The 18506-nt window shown below is 44.2% G+C and overlaps 1 protein-coding gene across 1 annotated transcript; it reads left to right on the top strand.

Annotated features, from left to right (window-relative positions):
- The first annotated feature begins 44 nt into the window (after positions 1 to 44).
- LOC308347262 (phytanoyl-CoA dioxygenase, peroxisomal-like) lies at positions 45 to 17836 on the top strand. Its single transcript, XM_080810494.1, has 9 exons — positions 45 to 330; positions 1850 to 1908; positions 3663 to 3773; positions 4405 to 4573; positions 8091 to 8172; positions 9559 to 9740; positions 12087 to 12236; positions 15135 to 15269; positions 17525 to 17836. Exons 1-9 carry the CDS (start codon positions 256 to 258, stop codon positions 17576 to 17578), a joined length of 1017 nt encoding a protein of 338 aa, XP_080666620.1. The 5' UTR covers positions 45 to 255; the 3' UTR covers positions 17579 to 17836.
- The last annotated feature ends 670 nt before the right edge of the window (positions 17837 to 18506 follow it).

Here is an 18506-nt window from a genome sequence, read left to right as displayed (position 1 = left end):
CGGTTGCTAAGCCCTTCAAAACCAGTTTCCCTGCTTTGTGCGCCAGGATCTCCGTGATCGCGGAGGAGCTGGGCGCGCGGGCAAGAAGTCCGCTCCGGACCTTGGCCCAGTGCGTGGACCCTGGAGCCCCCATATCTCCGCACAATCAGGAATTCCCAGAGTTCCGAGCGCTGGGCCAGGCCCCTTCGGCTCGTCGCCCCGCCCGCCTCCACAGTGAAGACTGAGGCCCCGCTGACTCGTCTCCTTGCGGGAACCATGAACCAGTCCCACGCAGGCACCCGCCTGCGCATCGTGCTGGGACACCTCGGCCAGCGCTCGGCCGGCGTCGGCGTATCCTTTGGGCTGCGCGGGGCTCGGGCTGCAAGTGTGGTGGCCTCCAGGGCTCATGGCACAGCCGCCCAGCGGACTGTTCCCCTTCCCCCGCGCCCGCGTCCCGGCATTGGTGTCAGCTGTCCCGGGGTGGGGGGCGGGGAGGCAGGAGGGTTCCCAGCGCGGGTAGCCCCAAGCTCTCAGCCGGGGGGCCCGGCCTGCCCGCTGGGCGGCCGCGTGACAGTGCCGGCCTCGGGCTGATGTGGCGCAGCCCCAGCCTCCCGGGCCCTCCTAGGGCCTCCTAGGGCCCCTGCCTTGCCCCGGGGAAAATGGAAGTTCTTCCTGAGGGCCTGCTCTCAGCTAGTGTGGCGTTTTCTGCACTTGGCCGCGCGTGATCCGACCGCCCAGAGCCCGAGGCAAGCGAAGCACAGTCCCAGTCGCTTCTAAACAGGAGCGCAGGGCTGCCTGGAGCACCCGGGGCGGGCGGACACTCGGGCAACAGTGCACTCGTACTGATCATTATCAGTCAATGTTTTGGTGTGTTTCTTTTCTGTGCATTTACATAATTACAGCCATCCTGTATAGATAGCTTTTTGCACCCATTTTTTCATGTTTACTAACATTATATAGTATGGACATGAAACATTTCCACATCATTAAAAAACCTCTCCGAGGAAAGCAGTCACCACCCCCTGAACCCACAATGGTAAGGAAAAGAATTGTGGACTGAAATATTGCCTTCTGGCCACCACATCTTGCTAGTAGCTGACAAAGGTCATTAAGTCTTTGCCTAGGAAAACAGGATTATACTGTCCCCAGTTTCATAAAGACATGACAAAAATAACATGTTTATGAGTAATGACATTCTTACACTCACTCCTTCAGCTAAAGAAACAGTTAAAAAATTTGAGAAGAAGCTAAGTAAATTTTCTGTCGTTCTCTGGATAGAAAACTAGAAAGAATTTCTAGCTCTTTAAGATAGTTAGAATTATACTAAACTATGTAGCTCACACTTTCTCTAGAGCCTAGCCACTGTTTATTTAATAGAATTTTTTTTTTTTGAAAAGTAACAAGCCAAACGGTTTCTTGTATTTCAGAATGGATTCCCACTAAATTCAATTTCTCTTTGGAAGAGCACATTTCTTCTTACTGCTAGATTTGAACCTTACAATTTTCATTTGTTCGGCAGTTTAGTGGAAGGAATAGTATGTGGAAGAAACTAGTGGAAGCAATGAAGTAAAGAGTATGGGTTGAGTCTGGCCTGAGGCATTTTATGCTGGGTGATCTTTGGACCCAGTTACTGAGCCCTGTGAGTCTCATTCTCCTGCTCTGGGCAGCAGGGATGGTGATAAAGATCTTGGGATTTCCAGCCCCTCTCTGGGCTCTGTGAAATGAGATGATGTAAGCAACCGTGCGTGCCTGTCCGCAACTATGTGTGTAACCCAGTCTTCCCTGATGAGAGCTAATTCTGGGCAGACTGCTGTTTCTAGAAAAGGTTGACTCGTAAATTTCATTTTATTTGCCTTAATTCACTACCTAGGTAGCTCACCCCACTTCAGGGGCCGTTTCTCCTAACAGTTTCCATCCTCCACAATTCCAGTAAGTAGATCGAATTGTCATAATTAACCATGCAAAGTGTATAAAGCATTTCCTAGTGGTAATTAAGATATAAAATACATCTCATGTTGTCTGGTGAAAATTCATTACACAGGGGCACCTGGGTGGCTACTGGGTTAAGCATCCAACTCTTGATTTTGGCTTAGGTCATGATCTCATGGGTTGTGGGATCAGTCATGGGTCAGGCTCTGTGCTCAGCAGGGAATCTGCTTTAGCCTTTCCTTCTGCTCCTGCCCCTGCCCTCTCTCTCTCTCTCCCAGTCTCTACAGAGAATAAATAAATTCTTAAAAAAAATTCATTATACAAATAATGTGTTGCCAGGACAAGTTCTAACTAGAACTAGGAAAAAATTTGAAGACGACTGTAATTTTATGTGTATCTTAAAGTGCAGAAAGAGGAAAAATATCAGAGGTGTATAATCTGATTTCGTTCCAATTCAGACATGTTATACCTCATTTAAGTTAGCCTATGACTTGTGGTCCTGTTGCTATATTAGCTAGTGTCTTTGGTTTATCTTAAATTACCTTTGTAAGGGAAGACATCGATCTCCATGGAGTATTCTCATAGAGCCCCATTTCCAATCTAGAAGAATGGACTGGGCGATCTGAGTTTGTGCATATGCTATGTACTTCCTTGGATTTTGTCACTTTGATTTCTTCTGAGAGCATATGATCTAGACAATTTAAAGTATAAAATCTATTGAATTGGTCTCCTACCTGAACAACCATACATAGTCATTATCGAACGAATTTGAAAGAGAAGAAAAGGAATTAAGAAAAATCATTCACAATTCCATTACATAAAAGCAATCACTTAAAAGCTGTGCTTTTTAAAATTATTTGCATTTTTTTCAAGTACCCTTTTAAAGATCTTATTTATTTACTTGAGAGAGAGCGAGAGAGAGAGACCGTGAGCCTGAGAGATCAGGAGCAGGGGGGAGGGGCAGAGGGAAAAGCAGATTCACTGATAAGCGGGGAGTCCGATGTGGGACTAGATCCCGAGACCCTGGGATCGTGACCTGAGCCAAAGGCAGAGGCTCGACCAACTGAGCCACCCAGGTACCCTGTGTCTTGGTTTTACACAAATCTAAGTATATGTTATTATAGTAAGTACTGTACATGCTATTATATGTTCTTCATTTTCTTAAAAGATTTATTTATTTAAGAGAGAAAGTGCACGCATTGCAAGTTGGGGGAGAGGCTGAGGGAGAGAATCTCAAGCAGTCTCCCCACTGAGCCCATAGACCATTTGGGGGCTCGATCTCAGACCTATGAGGTCACGACGTGAGCTGAAATAACCAGTCCATGTTAACTGACTGAGCCACCCAGGGACCCCAAGCTCTTCATTTCTAAGGCCTGAGTCCTATCCCATTGAGTGCTTATAATTCATTATTCTTCTATTTTTTGGTAACAGTAGTAGTTAACAATTTAGACTTAAACCTTTTAAGAAATGTTCAGATTAGGGGCCTGGCTGGCTCAGTGGGAAGAGCATGTGACTCTTGATCTCTGCTTTGTGAGTTCGAGCCCCACATTGGGTATAGAGATTACTTTAAAAAAAAAAAATAGATAAACCCTCCCCTCTAGACTTGTTTAAAAAAGAAATTTCAGCTTATTTTCTTAGAGTAAATAAAAGTAGAAATGCTGGGTGGAAGAATATGAACATTTCTCAGGCTCTCGATACATGTTGGGTGATGATTTTTCAGTGACACTTATTTGTAATTCCTTCTTCTCCTTTAGGTATACTCGGGATAATAATGTTCTGAGCCTAGAACAGAGAAAGTTTTATGAAGAAAATGGGTTTCTTGTCATTAAAAATTTGGTGTCTGATGCTGATATTGAACGCTTTCGGTACAGTAACCCTTCGTTGTTTTACAAAAATAGGTTGGGTTTGCAGTGGGAATGGGAGTAAGATGAGCGTGTGTGTTCAGACAGTTTTCGGTGATTGGCTCATTGGGAAGCAGTTAGGGACGTGAGCTCTGGAGCCAGACTGGCTGGCTTTCATGTTAGCCAGACTACTTCCTGTTGTGTGTCCTGGAGCAACGCACTTTCTTCTCCTCTGTTTTCACACCTGTAAAATGGGGATGAAAATCGTATCTAGGCCCTAGTGTCGTTGTGAGGACTGGATAAGGTGAAGGACACACAGATGCCTTTGAACGGGGCCTGGCCCATGGTAAGTGTGAGAGAAGTTATTTGCCATTATTACTCAGGTGCACCACATCACAGACGGTTCCTCACTGTTCTGTTAGGCGAAGGAATAGGTGAGTCCCCGCAGTGAGCTCCGGCCTCTCAGTGAGGAGACAGGGGCTGCTGCGCTGGTCATTTTCTCCTCTCCATCCTCAGAACTACTCAGCCTGACCGAGAGGTCAGTCTGGTGCAGAGACACCACCCTGCTCAATCTCTGAGACTCTTTGTACAGGACTGGCCAGACAGGTGCCTGGAGCCTGCAGTAATGACATCATCTGCCAATTTCATTTTCTAGGAAGGAGTTTGAAAGGATCTGCAAAGGGGAGGTGAAACCAGAGGGCATGATGATAATGAGAGATGTAACCATTCCAAAATCAGAATTTGCTCCAAGTGAAAAGACGGTTTCAAAGATCCAAGATTTCCAAGAAGATAAGGAACTCTTCAGATACTGCACTCTCCCTGAGGTTCGAGAACTTTCCTGCGTTTTCTTTTCAAGTGAATAACGCACCTGCATGCTTGCCTCTAGAATTGCTTCACTTTATCTGGCCCCTCTGTTTTGTGGCTGCTGAGCAGGGGTTCTCAAATGGGGGCGGACATTTGGCGGCGCCTGGAGCCGTGTTGGCTTGGCACATGGTGGGGACCCTGTGCTTCTCTTGGGGTAGCGGTGGGCATGGTGGGTGGGTGAGCTGCTAATGGAGGCCAGGGATTCTACAGTGTGCAGAATAGTCCCCTCCCCCAAATGATGACTTATCCAGCTCCAAATGTCAGTAGTGGGCAGATGGAGAACCCTCTTCTGGAGTCTGGTCATTATTCTTGGTTGCGAAGGGCAGGAATTCTGCCCTAGAGACAGAGCCTCTCTCACTGTGGATATGGGCGTATCGACAGGAGGGACATTGCACATCCTATTCATTGGACATCCATTTATTGTTTCTTTTTGTCTCATGAACTGGTCAGTCGAGGTTTAAGTTTGTGTTCAGATTTAAACTCGTTTTTTTAAAAAATCCATATTCTTTAAGAGTAGTTCAGATTTATGAAGACATCCACATAGTACAGAAGGGCACAAGATGAAAAGGAAAGTCTCCCACCCTCCAGCCCCACTCACTGCCGAGCTTTCTGGTGTATTCAACTAGAAGTCTTTCATGGCTATGCAGGTGCATCTGTGAACCCCCACCTTTTGTGTCACGTGGGAACATACTGGTTGTCCACTTTGCAAGTGTAGTTTCTACACTTACATTGGACCTTACACATCTTTATATATCACCTATACATTAATCTATATCATACTTTTAAATTATTGCATAACACCCCATTGCATAAATGTATCACAGTTTATGAACAGTTTATTTAGAATGGTTTTAAAGGACACATTGCATATAGTAGTTGTTAGAAATTATAACCCCAAGTGCTATTAGAGAATTTGCCCGTGGGGGCACTAGGCTGACTCCATTGGTAGAGCAGGCTACTTTTTTTTCTTTAAGACTTATGTGTTTATTTTAGAGAGAGAGGAGGGGGAGGGTCAGAGGGAGAGTGAGAGAGAAAATCTCAAGCAGACTCTCTGCTGAGCACAGAACCTGACATAGGGCTGGATCTCTGGACCCTGGAATCATGGCCTGAGCTGAAACCAAGACTCAGTTGCTTAGCCGACGGAGCCACGCAAGTGGCCCAAGCATGTGGCTCTTGATCTCTGGGTTGTGAGTTCGAACCCCAGGCTGGTTGTGGAGGTTAATTATAACTTAAAAAAAATTCTTTTAAAAATGGGACACCTGGGTGGCTTAGTTGGTTAAGCACCTGCCTTGGGCTCAGGTCAGGATCCCTGGGTCCTGGGATGGAGTCCTACATCAGGCTCCTTGCTCAGTAGGGAGTCCTCTTCTCCCTCTAACTACTGCTTTCTTTCTTGCTCTCTCTGACAAATAAATAAAATCTTAAAAAGAAACCACATTTAAAATAATTTTAAAAATAAAGAAAATTTGCCTCATAAAAAAGACTGTGTACAGGTAAGCCAGCTCTGATGTCCAGCCCCTTGGGTGGGGAACAGGAGGGGATATGACTTCCCAACCTCAAGTCCTGCTATGGAAATGGAAGTTGTGTGCATCCATCAAGGAGGAAAATCTTGAAGTTAGAGGCAGCACAGGGTAGAGTAAGCACGACCGGGACATCCGGGTTTCCCACCCCTCTAAAATCAGAACCATGCACTTGCTGGTTCATGCAATGATTTTTAGGAGGTGGGTCTTGCTTTTAGTAGTTCGGTATTTATTTGAATGTGTGTTGGAAAAAATCCCCCAGCACATCCTACCTATGACCTCAGGAATATTATTAACCGGGATAAGATGTAAGTTAATTTGGAAAAATTATTGGCTAACTATATTGGGCACCTCCGTAAAGTATGATAGAAATGGTAAAATGGCTCTTGAGTGTCACTGAAGTTTAGAAAATACTGGTCAGAGGCACCTGGCTGGCTTAATTGTGGGACCATGAGACCCTTGATCTCAAGGTCCTGAGTTTGAGCCCCATGGTGGGATTAGGGATTATTTAAAAAAGAAAGAAAGAAAATGCTGCCTATGGAAATTGCAAAAGTTGACACGCTTTATAAACAAATAAATAGGAGGCCTGACTTCTAGGATTTTGGTTTCATTTCAAGAATTTCCTGCTCAAGTTGCCAATATTCCTTCTACACAGGATCAAACGATGAGAAAGCAGTAGAATATGCTTCATTTTTTGGAGTCAGAATTGGAGATTCAGTACTATCTTTTTCATTGAATTGGCTCCGCAAACTTGGGCAGTTTATTAGCTTTGGGCTTATTTGTGTGGGGTGTTCACTCTAAAGGATTATTCATCCATGGGGGCGTTACTTTTCAGGGATCGCTGTGTGGTTTAGGCGGGCTGATGCATAAAGCCCCCTGCAGGTAGTCGGCACACACTGCCGAGTCCTTGCTGCATGTACCCCTCCGTCGGTGGGTTAGATGTAAAGAGGTAGCACCCCAGTTGCCCTTCTCTTTTCCTCTGGGCTATGCATGGCCGTTGCCCATGTTGGGGCCTCTCACGGTCCCTTCTTTTTTTCTTAAGTAGGCTCTATGCTCAGCGTGGGGCTTGAACGCACAACCCCAGCTCAAGAGTTGCATGCTCTACCTACTGAGCCAGCCAGGCGCCCCTCATGGTCCCTCCTTATGAAGAGTCCTGGTGGGGGAGGAAGAGGAAGCTGCCTGCTTGCTGGGCAACTATGGACAGCTCCAGTTGAAAGAAGGTTTATCTCTGCCCTTCCCAGTTGATATCTCAGAGAAACACATGCCTCTCTCCCTTTTTGTATTTTTTAGATTTTTTTTCATTTATTTACTTATTTATTTATTTATTTGACAGACAGAGTTCACAAGTAGGCAGAGAGGCAGGCAGAGAGAGTAAGAGAAGCAGGGTTCCCGCTGAGCAGAAAGCCCGATGCGGGCTCGATCCCAGAACCCTGGGATCATGTCCTGAACCGAAGGCAGAGGCTTTAACCCGCTGAGCCACCCAGGCGCCCCCACATGCCTCTCTTGTAGAAAAAGTGGTTAGGGTTCCAACTGGCTTGGAAAAGCCTCTTTAATTCAGAGTGTTGCAGACTTGCTGTTACAACTTTTTCCTGCTTTCAAGCTTTGTTTGCAATGTTATGAAATACTAAGTGGTTTTTAAATATATATATATATATATATACATATATATATATATATATATATATATATATGTTTGTTTGTTTGGAGGGGAGGGGCAGAGGGAGAGAATCTCAAGTCAACTCCCCACTGAACAAAGGGCCCAGTGCAGAGCTTGATCCTGTGACTATGTGATCATGACCTGAGCAGAAATCAAGAGTTGGAAGCTTCACTGACTGAGCGACCCAGGTGCTCCTACCAAGTGTTGAATGAAGGCATCTTCCCTCTTGTACAGATAATTGTACTTTGTGCCACTTTTGTGCATTGGATTTCTCGTCAAACTTTTTTTCTTCTTTTCCCTTAGATTTTGAAATATGTGGAGTGCTTCACTGGACCTGATATTGTGGCCCTGCATACAATGCTGATAAACAAACCTCCAGATTCTGGTAAAGGGCTCTTATTTGTTATGGAGAAGCCCCCCACTCCAAAAAAAAAAAAAAAAAGGAAAAGAGAGTTTAAGGTGTTCTAACTCTAGCTGTGTGTGTAACTGCTAAATTTGGATAACTAAATATATATGTCCTTTTATTTGTCTTAAAAACAATAGTGAGGTAGAAGAGCGATTTCCGATGTTAACAATAATTAGGGTTATTGTTGGATTTCCGGGTGACTGACTGGCTTGCTGCTCAAAAGTTTGGTTTTAGAAACATGACTGCTCATATACCATAGGCTCCTATTATTATAATGATCATCCCTAAGCTTTGTTAACTATACTCACCAATGATGGTGTGAATTCTGTTTTCCTGTTTGAAGATATTACTATTATCAAAATTAAAGCTTTCTTATAAATCACATACATCACTTGACTTAAAATGTCTTGTGCTTGCTAAAATGTAGCTCCTAAGATCTCACTCCCAGAGAAACTGATTTGGAAGCTAAAACCCAGGAATCTGCACCAAAAAAATTGTTTTTAAGTAGGCTACATGCCCAGCGTGGAGCCCAACACAGGACTTGAACTCATAACCCTGAGATCAAGACCTGAGCTAAAATCAAGAGATGCTTAACTGACTGAGCTACCCAGGCACCCCCAAGAATCTGCATTTTTAAAGACAACCACAGCTCTTGGTCCATGCTGAGAAATTCTACTCTACTAGCAGTAATAAATTGGTCCTTCAGAATTCTTTATTGTTTTCCACATTTTCCTGGAGAAAAAGAGGCCAGGAGAGCTTTATGTGACTAGCCTGTAGTGTAGCACCACGAAATCTCTCCTACCCTGGATGTCTTGCTTAGAGACCTCGTGGTTGGGCATAGGGGGACAGTACCAAGTTCAGAGTGCAAAACAGGGAACCACGAAAATGTGGTTCTGTGATCTCTGATTCTACACGGTGACAAGTGCTCTTAGTTCTGCAAAGAACTTCTTGGAAGCCTTTTATTAATTTATTTCCTGGGTAGTGTTCGTATCAGCCACTTAGAGGGCTAACAGAGAACTTCAAATTTGGTTACTCTCTTCAGTTGACCAAACTTTTCTTTGAGTACTAGACTCTGTGCCCAAACCAGAGTTACAAAGGATTAAAGCACAACAGAGATTGTAACTGTTATGAGTTGCTAGAGAATGGTGTGAATCCCCGGCTGTGAGAAACCCAGAACAAAAGCGTGGGATCTGGAGTCACCCTGTCGATTTGATATTCCAATTTGGTGCTTCTCTCTCCGGGCTGATTGTCTGTAGTGTGGTTTCGCTTCTTTGTGTTTTGGAGGGATAGTCATTGATCTGGTTTTCAGGCAGAGGAGATGAATTCTGAGGTGCAAGTGTGCTTCAACAGCAGGTTCTGTTTCAGGCAAGAAGACGTCCCGCCACCCCTTGCATCAGGATCTGCAGTATTTCCCCGTCAGGCCCAGCAATAACATAGTTGCTGCTTGGACAGCCATGGAGCACATCGACCGGAACAATGGCTGCCTGTGTGTGCTCCCAGGCACTCACAAAGGCGACCTGAAGCCACACGCTTATCCCAAGTGGGAGGTATAAATCCCTTCTTTCTTTCCTTTTCTTTTTCCTTCCTTCCTTCTTTCCTTCCTTCCTTCTATCTTCCTTCCTTCCCTCCCTTCCTTCCTCCCTCCCTTTCCTTTTTAGGATTTTATTTATTTATTTATTTGAGTCAAACACAGAGAGAGGCAGGGATAAAGGGAGACAGCTCATGATACTTGCTCGTGATACTTGTGAGAGGTGGCGTGGGCCGAGAGAGGCAGCGGGGGAGGAACACGGACATGTAGACTCTGGTGAGCACGAGCTCAACATGCAGCTTGATTTTGTGACCCTGAGATCATAACCTGATCCCAAAATCCAGAGTCTGACACCCGACTCCCTGAGCCACCGAGGTGCCCCTAGAAGAGAAATCTTAACCAGAATATTGGTTGTTTTGATTTTATTTTTATTTATTTATTTTAAAAGATTTTATTTATTTATTTGACAGAGAGAGAGAGAGAGGTCACAAGTAGGCAGAGACACAAGCAGAGAAAGAGGGAGAAGCAGGCTCCCCACTGAGCACAGAGCCCAATGCAGGGCTTGATCCCAGGGCCCTGAGACCACGACCTGAGCCGAAGGCAGAGGCTTAAACCTCTGAGCGCCCCAGGCACCCTAATGTTTTAATTTTAGATCAGATTCCACACAGAACTTTAACAATGAGATGGCATTTCCTTTCTTAGCAAAACATTGTTTTATGTTTTGCAACCAGGATCAGGGAAAATTCAAAGATGTCATGTGGGATAATCATTTTTCTTTCAACACATTTTGGAAAGCTGACCAGTGTGGGGAACTCTGGTAGGCAGTGTATAGGATCTAAAATCATCAAGCTTCATTGCAGAGGTCAGACATAAACACCCACAAGACCAGATGCATGTATCAGCTGCCAAGTAATTCTAACCCACTGACCGCTAGGTCTCAGGATAAAGACGAGGGAGGAATCATCTCCTTCCTGCTAGAGAGATCATCGAAGGCTCTGGGGAAGGATGAGTAGTATTCCATTGTCTGCCTGTTGCATGGTCTATTGATTGAACTATTGAATGGTTTTGAGCCCACGAACGGTGAGATCAAATCAGCTCTTCAAGAATGATAATCTGGAGCTCTAGAGGAGGAGGTACTGGAGGTGAGGAGTCCAGAGGCAGAGAAACCAGAGAGGAGACGATGAGTGTTGTAGGCCTCAGACAATAAAGTCTGAAAACCCCAGAAGAGCACGTGTTGTTCAGGTGGGAAGAATGCATGTGGGTTTTTTGTAGGAAGTAAAGAATCTGGCTTTCAGGACTTCTGTCTCAATTAGTTAGAATTCTTACACTGAGGACTAGTGCCAAGTGAAAATCTTTTGAGTCTGGATTCTGATATAAAATCTGAAATGGTGAGATTCATAAACTGTTGAGGTGAATGGGAAAACTGAGCTGAGGTTTAGGGAAAGTTTGTTGCAGGCAACAGACTGGGCTGTGGCTGATTTAAGCCAAAGAGAGTGTCTTGGAGGGTCGTAGGCACACGCTGAGTCCATGGAAAGGCTGGCTGCCTCTGATAAACAGGAAAGTGGGAGTGTGACAGAGGGAAGCCAGGATGGGGCACCTGGTGGAGGCAGTTGAACTTGACCATGACCAATGCCTTTGATCGATCCTCTGTTCAGATACGAAGTGATGACAGTGGGAGCGTAGGTTACATATCCACCTAGCCAGGAGAGAAGTACACTGGATGAAAGGCCCAACACAGTCCAGCAGGAACGAATCCTTCCCCCAGAAGAATGTGGGACAGTCTTATGAAGGGGACTGGGATACTGTGCTCCCCCCATAACCATTACTTAAAACAATGACTGACATTGGAAGTAGTTCTAAAAAAGCACAGTGTTGTAATTTACTGTTCTTTCTTTACTCTGGTTGTGACATGAGTGCTTTCTGAGCTGAGGAAACTTGAACATTTTCTCTCTTCTAGCTTGAGAAAACAGTTTGCTTCCCAGAGGTACTCCTGAATTAGAGGAATGATTTAGGCAAAGTTACGGGGGAGAAGAATATCATGTTGGGAAAGTGATTACAGATTCATGCTGGAAAGGGGATCTCCCACGTTAAGTGCAAAATGCAAAGTTGGTCTAGATCTTCATTTATAATTCAGTAATGAAGGATAAGTGGAAATTTCAGATTCTTCATTTGGTCCCCCCAACCCATGATTTTTACAACCAGATGTCTGAGAAGTTTTTGTATATTTACAGTTGCTTTTAAGAATCTTTTTATGTCTTTCTCTTGACAGAACTTAGGAAACCTTTGCTTTTCTTAATGAGTCATTGATAAAATACTTAATCATTGGGTTCCTCAAATAGAGTCTTGGTTCTCTTATGTGTTCTAGGGAGGAGTTAACATAATGTTCTACGGGATTCAGGACTATGATGAAAACTGCCCCCGAGTGCATCTTGTGATGGAGAAGGGAGACACTGTTTTCTTTCATCCTTTGCTCATCCATGGATCTGGTTTGAACAGAACTCAAGGATACCGGAAGGTATGCATTCACATCACTGTACTTTCCAAGGAGGAATACATTAGAAACAAAAATGTCAAGATATGTGAAACTTTATGAGATTTCTGACATTGAACTAAACTGGCATTTAGTCTGGTCTGTTGACCAGGAAATCTATGTGCTACCTCATGCTTTTTTGCTCATATCAGTAAGAAGCCAGGTGAGCTCAGGATCCTAATCGTGCTGATAATGAATTATGAACATTCATAGAATTGCTTCAAAGGAAGAAGGTACTTGGGAGCCCGTAGCCTGTGCTTTTGGAGGCAGAAACAATGGGCGACATATAAAAATCATAAAATTTGGAATGTATATAGCTCATAGTAACCACAAAAGGGGAAAGTTTATAAAAGCTTTGTTATTTGGAAAACCATTATCAATTCTAAGCAAACATTCTGAATTGGCTGCCCAGACCTCAGATTTTGCAGGCAGCCGTATTTTTCATCCCTGAGTCCCAGAATTTGTTTTTAGCTTCAGAATGTTTTAAACACCTAATGATTTAAAACCGACAGAATTTCTCATAGTCCCAGATTTCTCGCTTCTCAAAAAAAAAAAGATCTGACAGTACTGTGGACTTCCATTTCCCCATATAACATGGCTCTCCATACTATATTGGGGGGGGTTTGTGGGGGCTGAGTGAATCCTTCCAGTTTTTCACACTAACTACCGCTGTCTCCCTGAGGTCAAGGGTTAGTTTCCAGGTTTCATCTTTTATTCATTCATATTTCTGTCAGGTTGACAGGGCCATGGTGAAGGTGAGGTAAGAAGACACTCTTCTGGATCAAAATTTAATGAGGGTGGGGGAAAGGTGCAAAAAAAGGAAAAAACCCTCAGCATTCAAGTTAAATGAAATTTTAGGTCAGTATTTAGAAAATCAAATTTAATGGAAAAAATATCCACGACATAAGGTGGTATCTCTGAATCCTCCAGAACCTTACACCAGTTAGAATGGCAAAAATCGACAAGGCAAGAAGCAACAAAGGTTGGAGGAGTTGTGCAGAAATGGGAACACGCTTACACTGTTGGTGGGAATGCAAATGGGTGCAACCACTTTGGAAAACAGTGTGGAGGTTCCTCAAAAAATTAAAAATAGAGCTCCCCTATGACTGAGCAATTGCACCACTGGGTATTTACCCCAAAGATACAGATGTAGTGAAAAGAAGGGCCACATGCACCCCAATGTTCATAGCAGCAATGTCCACAATTGCCAAAATGTGGAAAGGGCCAAGATGGCCTTCAACGGAAGAATAGATAAAGAAGATGTGGTCCATATACACAATGGAATATTACTCAGCCATCAGAAAGGATGAACACCCACCATTTGTATCAACATGGATGGGACTGGAGGAGATTATGCTGAGTGAAATAAGTCAAACAGAGAAAGTCAATTATCATATGGTTTCACTTATTTATGGAACATAAGAAATAGCATGGAGATATTAGGAGAAGGAAGGGAAAAATGAAGGGAGAGCAATCAGGGAGGGAGATGAACCATGAGAGACGAGGGGCTCCAGGAAACAAACTGAGGGTTTTAGAAGGGCAGGGGGTGGGATGGGGGGATTGGGTGAGCCTGATGATGGGTATTAAGGAGGGCACAGCTTGCCTGGAGCACTGGGTGTTATACGCAAACAATGAATCATGGAACACTACATCAAATACTAATGATGTACTCTATGGTGACTAACTTAACAATAAAAAGAAAAGAAAAGAAAAAATATCCATGATGGGCACAATGCCAGGGTTGTAAATAAAGACTAGATCGGACTCTCCACCAGCATGGCCCTCAGAAGTGTGCAAGCAGGGGGTATAGCCACAGGGACATAAATAATATGAGTGTTCCTGAGTTTCACTAATGTGGGCCTTTTAAAAAAAAAGATTTTATTTATTTATGGCAGAGAGAGATAGCGAGAGAGGGAACACAAGCAAGGGGGGAGTTGGAGAGGGAGAAGCAGGCTCCCCCCGAGCAGGGAGCCCGATATGGGGCTCAATCCCAGGACCCTGGGATCACGACCCGAGCTGAAGGCAGACACTTAACCAACTATGAACCCTTAAGAAAAAAAACATAAACACATGTATATGGGTGTGCCCTTTTCCTCTTTGGCCTCAGGTGTCACTCCTCCTTGGCATGGTAGGGGGGCTACTGTGGGAAATGGAGTTTGTGACTCCACGGCATAGAAATTTGATGTTCTGGGCAAAGCAGGCTGTCCGTTCAGTAGGCAGTCACCTCAAGAGAACTAACCTGGAACTAGGAAAGTGAGTTTTAAGTTTCGATTAGCTTGTCAGTTTTTCAAGAACGAGGAGAACTAAGTAACCTCCATCTTACCTTCAGACAGAAACAAGATGGGGATGGTATGTGAATGCTATTGGACTCAAAGTGTCCATTTTATTTCAAAGGGGGTAGTGTGTATATTATTGTCCTTTGCCAGGTATTTTTGTGGGTTGTTGTTTGTTTGTTTTCATGATCCGTAGCCATTGAAATGACAACCCACCACACACTCAACTGAGTAACTAACTTCCCTGACTAAGAAAATGATGAAGAACCCTGGAACACATTCCTGTTTAGGACTTGAGGACATCCACACACCAGAAAAATCACAGGTTGAAAAGTTAAAGTCCTCTTACTCATGTCATTATGTTCCCTGCCCCCTTTAAAAACAAGTATCGCAGGGAGCTAAAAACCTCTTGTATTTCTCAGTCAGACTTAAACTGTACCTGGGGAAAAAGAGATACTGAACCCTGAAGAGACTAATACAGGACAGCATGGAACATTCTAGAAATCAAACGCTGAGTGAAATAGCTGACTTCCTAAAAGAAGTCTCCCTGTTCGGTCTGGTGTTAATGGAATGGGTTTTTTCCCAGTATTAACCCTGTCACTCTGCACAGGCAATTTCCTGCCATTTCGCCGGTGCGGACTGCCACTACGTTGATGTGAAAGGCACCAGTCAAGAACTCACTGAGAGGGATTTTTCACGGATAGGAAAAAAATTTTACGGAATTCCAGATGACACCAGGCTGCAGGTATGTTTTTCTGAGATGCTAGGTTAAGACTTTTTTGTCTTGTTTTCTTCAGATGCTTAACAACTGTCATACCTGTTGTAATTTAGAAGGATAACGTGCTTTGTTTAGAGCACCTTGCAGAAGCATCGCTGAGACCCACTAAGAATGACAGTGAATTTCAGCTTGTACGCGCTTCCCCAGCGGGGGCATCTGAGCACCCCGTGCCTTTTGATGTCTTTGGCCACGCTGTGGTAGGCAGGCTATTCTGTTCCAGGATGGACAGGTGGAAACAGAAAACAGATCTGGAGGAGAGCAAGTGAAGGACAAGGCTACCTCCTGAATGCACAGGAGGAAAGTTAGAGGCTTGAGCCCTCAACCATAGGCTTCCTTTATTTATAGAGCATTTACATATCTACAAATCCAAGGAGACTCCAGAAAGCCATACCTAAGCAGGTTTTGTTTGGGTCAGTTGGCATCTGGAGTTTCATGGAGCAGACTTCAGAAACCACTGATGCTTATCAGTGGGGATAGAGACATTATTCCGTACCTTTCTACTTAATACACATCGCTTGTAAATTCCTTGTAACTAGAACATTCAAAGCTGATGGTGGTCACCAGACAATCTGTAGTCAAAGCAAAAATAAACATATTTACTTTGTAAATGAAGTCCATTTTAGCCGCTGAACCAAGAAGCTGATCCTATGATTTAATTTGCATTAATCATAAATGCATGCATTTCCTATGGGGGAGACCCCCAAGGAGACCGAGTGTCATGATAACTCTGGGCCTTCCAGGACTCTGAAGAGTACCATAGAGCAGCGCTAAGCTACTGTGCCAGTAGGAGTCATCTTCTGAAACGCCTTCCCAGCTTAAGAATCTGACTTCTCCCTTGCCCCTTCTCCCTTTATAGCATCTATGACTCTATCCCATATCTGCAAAGGCTCTCATTTCACCCTGTAGATGGTAGACCATCTTGTCCTTCTCCCTTGGTCCAGTGCTTAAAATGCATCATATTTTGTCAAGTGGGGCTTCCGTGCAACACCCTGAATTTTAAAGCAGAAAAAAAAATGAATATATTATGTTTGTGGTTTGTCAGGTTGTGGTAAGTGATTGCCTTTCCTATTTATTTCATTTATTTGAGAGAGAGAGAGAGAGAGAGAGAGACAGAGACAGAGAGCAGGAAGGGCGGCGGGCAAAGGGAGAGGGAGAAACAGAATCCCTGCTGAGTGGGGAGCTTAATGAGGGGCTGGATCCCAGAACCTTGAGATTATGACCTGAGCCAAAGACCGATGCTTAATGGACTGAGCCACCCTAGTGCCCCGCCTGTATTTATTTGAAAGTGTTAGTCTTGCAGATATAGTTCCTCAGCTTTACTTAGAATAATGATATTAATTTCTGCTACATAGTTCTTTGTGAGTTATGAGAGCTCTTTCAGATCTCTAGTCTTACTTTCCTCACTAAATCCTAGTGCATCAGTCATTCTCACTTTTTTTTTTTTTTCAAGATCTCTTTATTTATTTGAGAGAGAGAGAGAGAGTGCACACAATCGGGGGGAGGGAGAGAGGAGGGAAGGGGAGGGAATCTCCAGCAGACTCCTCACTGAGTGAGGAGCCTGAGACAGGGCTCGAACCCAGCACCCTGAGATCATGACCTGAGTCGGACACTTAACTGACTGAGCCACCCAGGAACCCCTCACTCCTCGCTCTTAGGGAGAAAGTGAAAAGTCCGAGAGGTTGGCCTGAGTGATGTAAGTGACAGAGCTACATTTTGGAGTCAGGTCCAATTCCAAAACCATTTTTTTCCACCTGACCTAGCTGTTGGCTCAAAAATAAACAAGAAACAAAAAAGTCTGAATTGTTTTATTAAGAACAAAGGAAAAAAAAAACCCAAATCAAGCCATAACTCCTGACATCATTTGCACTTAGGAGCAGATCACTGTAAATGGGGCAGTGTCTAAAGGAACACAGAACAAGGGGCAGTGTGGACTGTTGTGACCAAGCACTGTGCTCAGCCGGTTGAAGACACCTGTGGTCAACAGCAGCGCCAGATAACTCAGGCTGACCTTCTGGGGACTTGCTCTCTTAGTTTGGTCAACACTATTCTAGATGTGGGCAAGTACATTATTTGGAGTCTTAGAATATGGTTGATTTACCAGTTGATAGGACTACTGTGCAGTTTTTCCATTTAACTGTTGGTAGATGCTAGAAATCTACTTCATCTTATGCTGAACAGATCCCTGTGTTCCATCAACTGACTGTGCTTGGTTTTATTTCCAGGATGTGCTTAGATTTAGAGTGCGGCTGGTGAAAGGAAAGAGGATCAACCTATGAGGTAGCCGTCTGCTTGAGCTCTTTGAGAGAAAACAGAACAAATCAAGGTGCCTGGGGAAAATGTTTTCTTAACAAGCTATCCTAATATTTTCTATCACTTATTCTCCAAATCATGACACGAGGATAAAATACTTGCTGGTATGTGGTTAGTTCTGCGTGCAGAGCTGTTGCTTTCATGGAGGAAGATATGGCACAGTGGTCAGTTCCTGTCTTCAGGAAAACTGAGGGTTGCGGCTAATAAATGTGCTTCATGTCTAATTTAAGTGTGTTGAATCAGTTTCTTTCATTCAGTCAGCTCTTTGCCCAAGCAGAAAGGTATCCTTTGAGACTCAGGGTACGTGGACTCTGGCATCCCTCTTCTGGAAAACCCACCACCCTCTGGCTTCCTGGCATGAGAGACTTCTCAGATCTAGAGAACCATCTAACACAGGCACGTGTGATGAAGGGCACTGTGGAGTAGAAATAAGGGGGGATGCTTGTGCTCTGACACAGGATTCCTTGCATGACTTCTCCAACCCAGGCAGCCTCCTTAAAAAAAAAAAAAAAGACAGGATCTTTCCAAGCTGTTTTTCTCTGTTCCTGAAGAAGGAAGACTAAGGTGGCTTCATCTGCTACTTTTTATTGGGTAAGGCAGCTGAAAACCCTCAGCATTTATGAACGAAACCTAAACTCTTTCAAACTACAGGGACAATTTTAGATAGTTTAGGTTTCTAATGGGCACGAACTGGGAGAATTTATTTTATTTTGAAGATTTTATTTATTTCTTTTAAGAGAGACCTACACACACACACACACACACACACACACACACACACACACACGCACGCGTGAGCAGTGGGGAGGGGTGGAGCGAGAGGCAGACAGCCCCATGAGCAGGGAGCCCGACAAGGGGCTCAGTCCAGGACCCTGTGATCAAGACCTGAGCCTA

Source organism: Martes martes (genome assembly GCF_963455335.1).
Source record: "Martes martes genome assembly, chromosome: 8".
Taxonomy (NCBI): domain Eukaryota; kingdom Metazoa; phylum Chordata; class Mammalia; order Carnivora; family Mustelidae; genus Martes; species Martes martes.
This window is presented reverse-complemented; position numbering and strand designations above follow the sequence as displayed.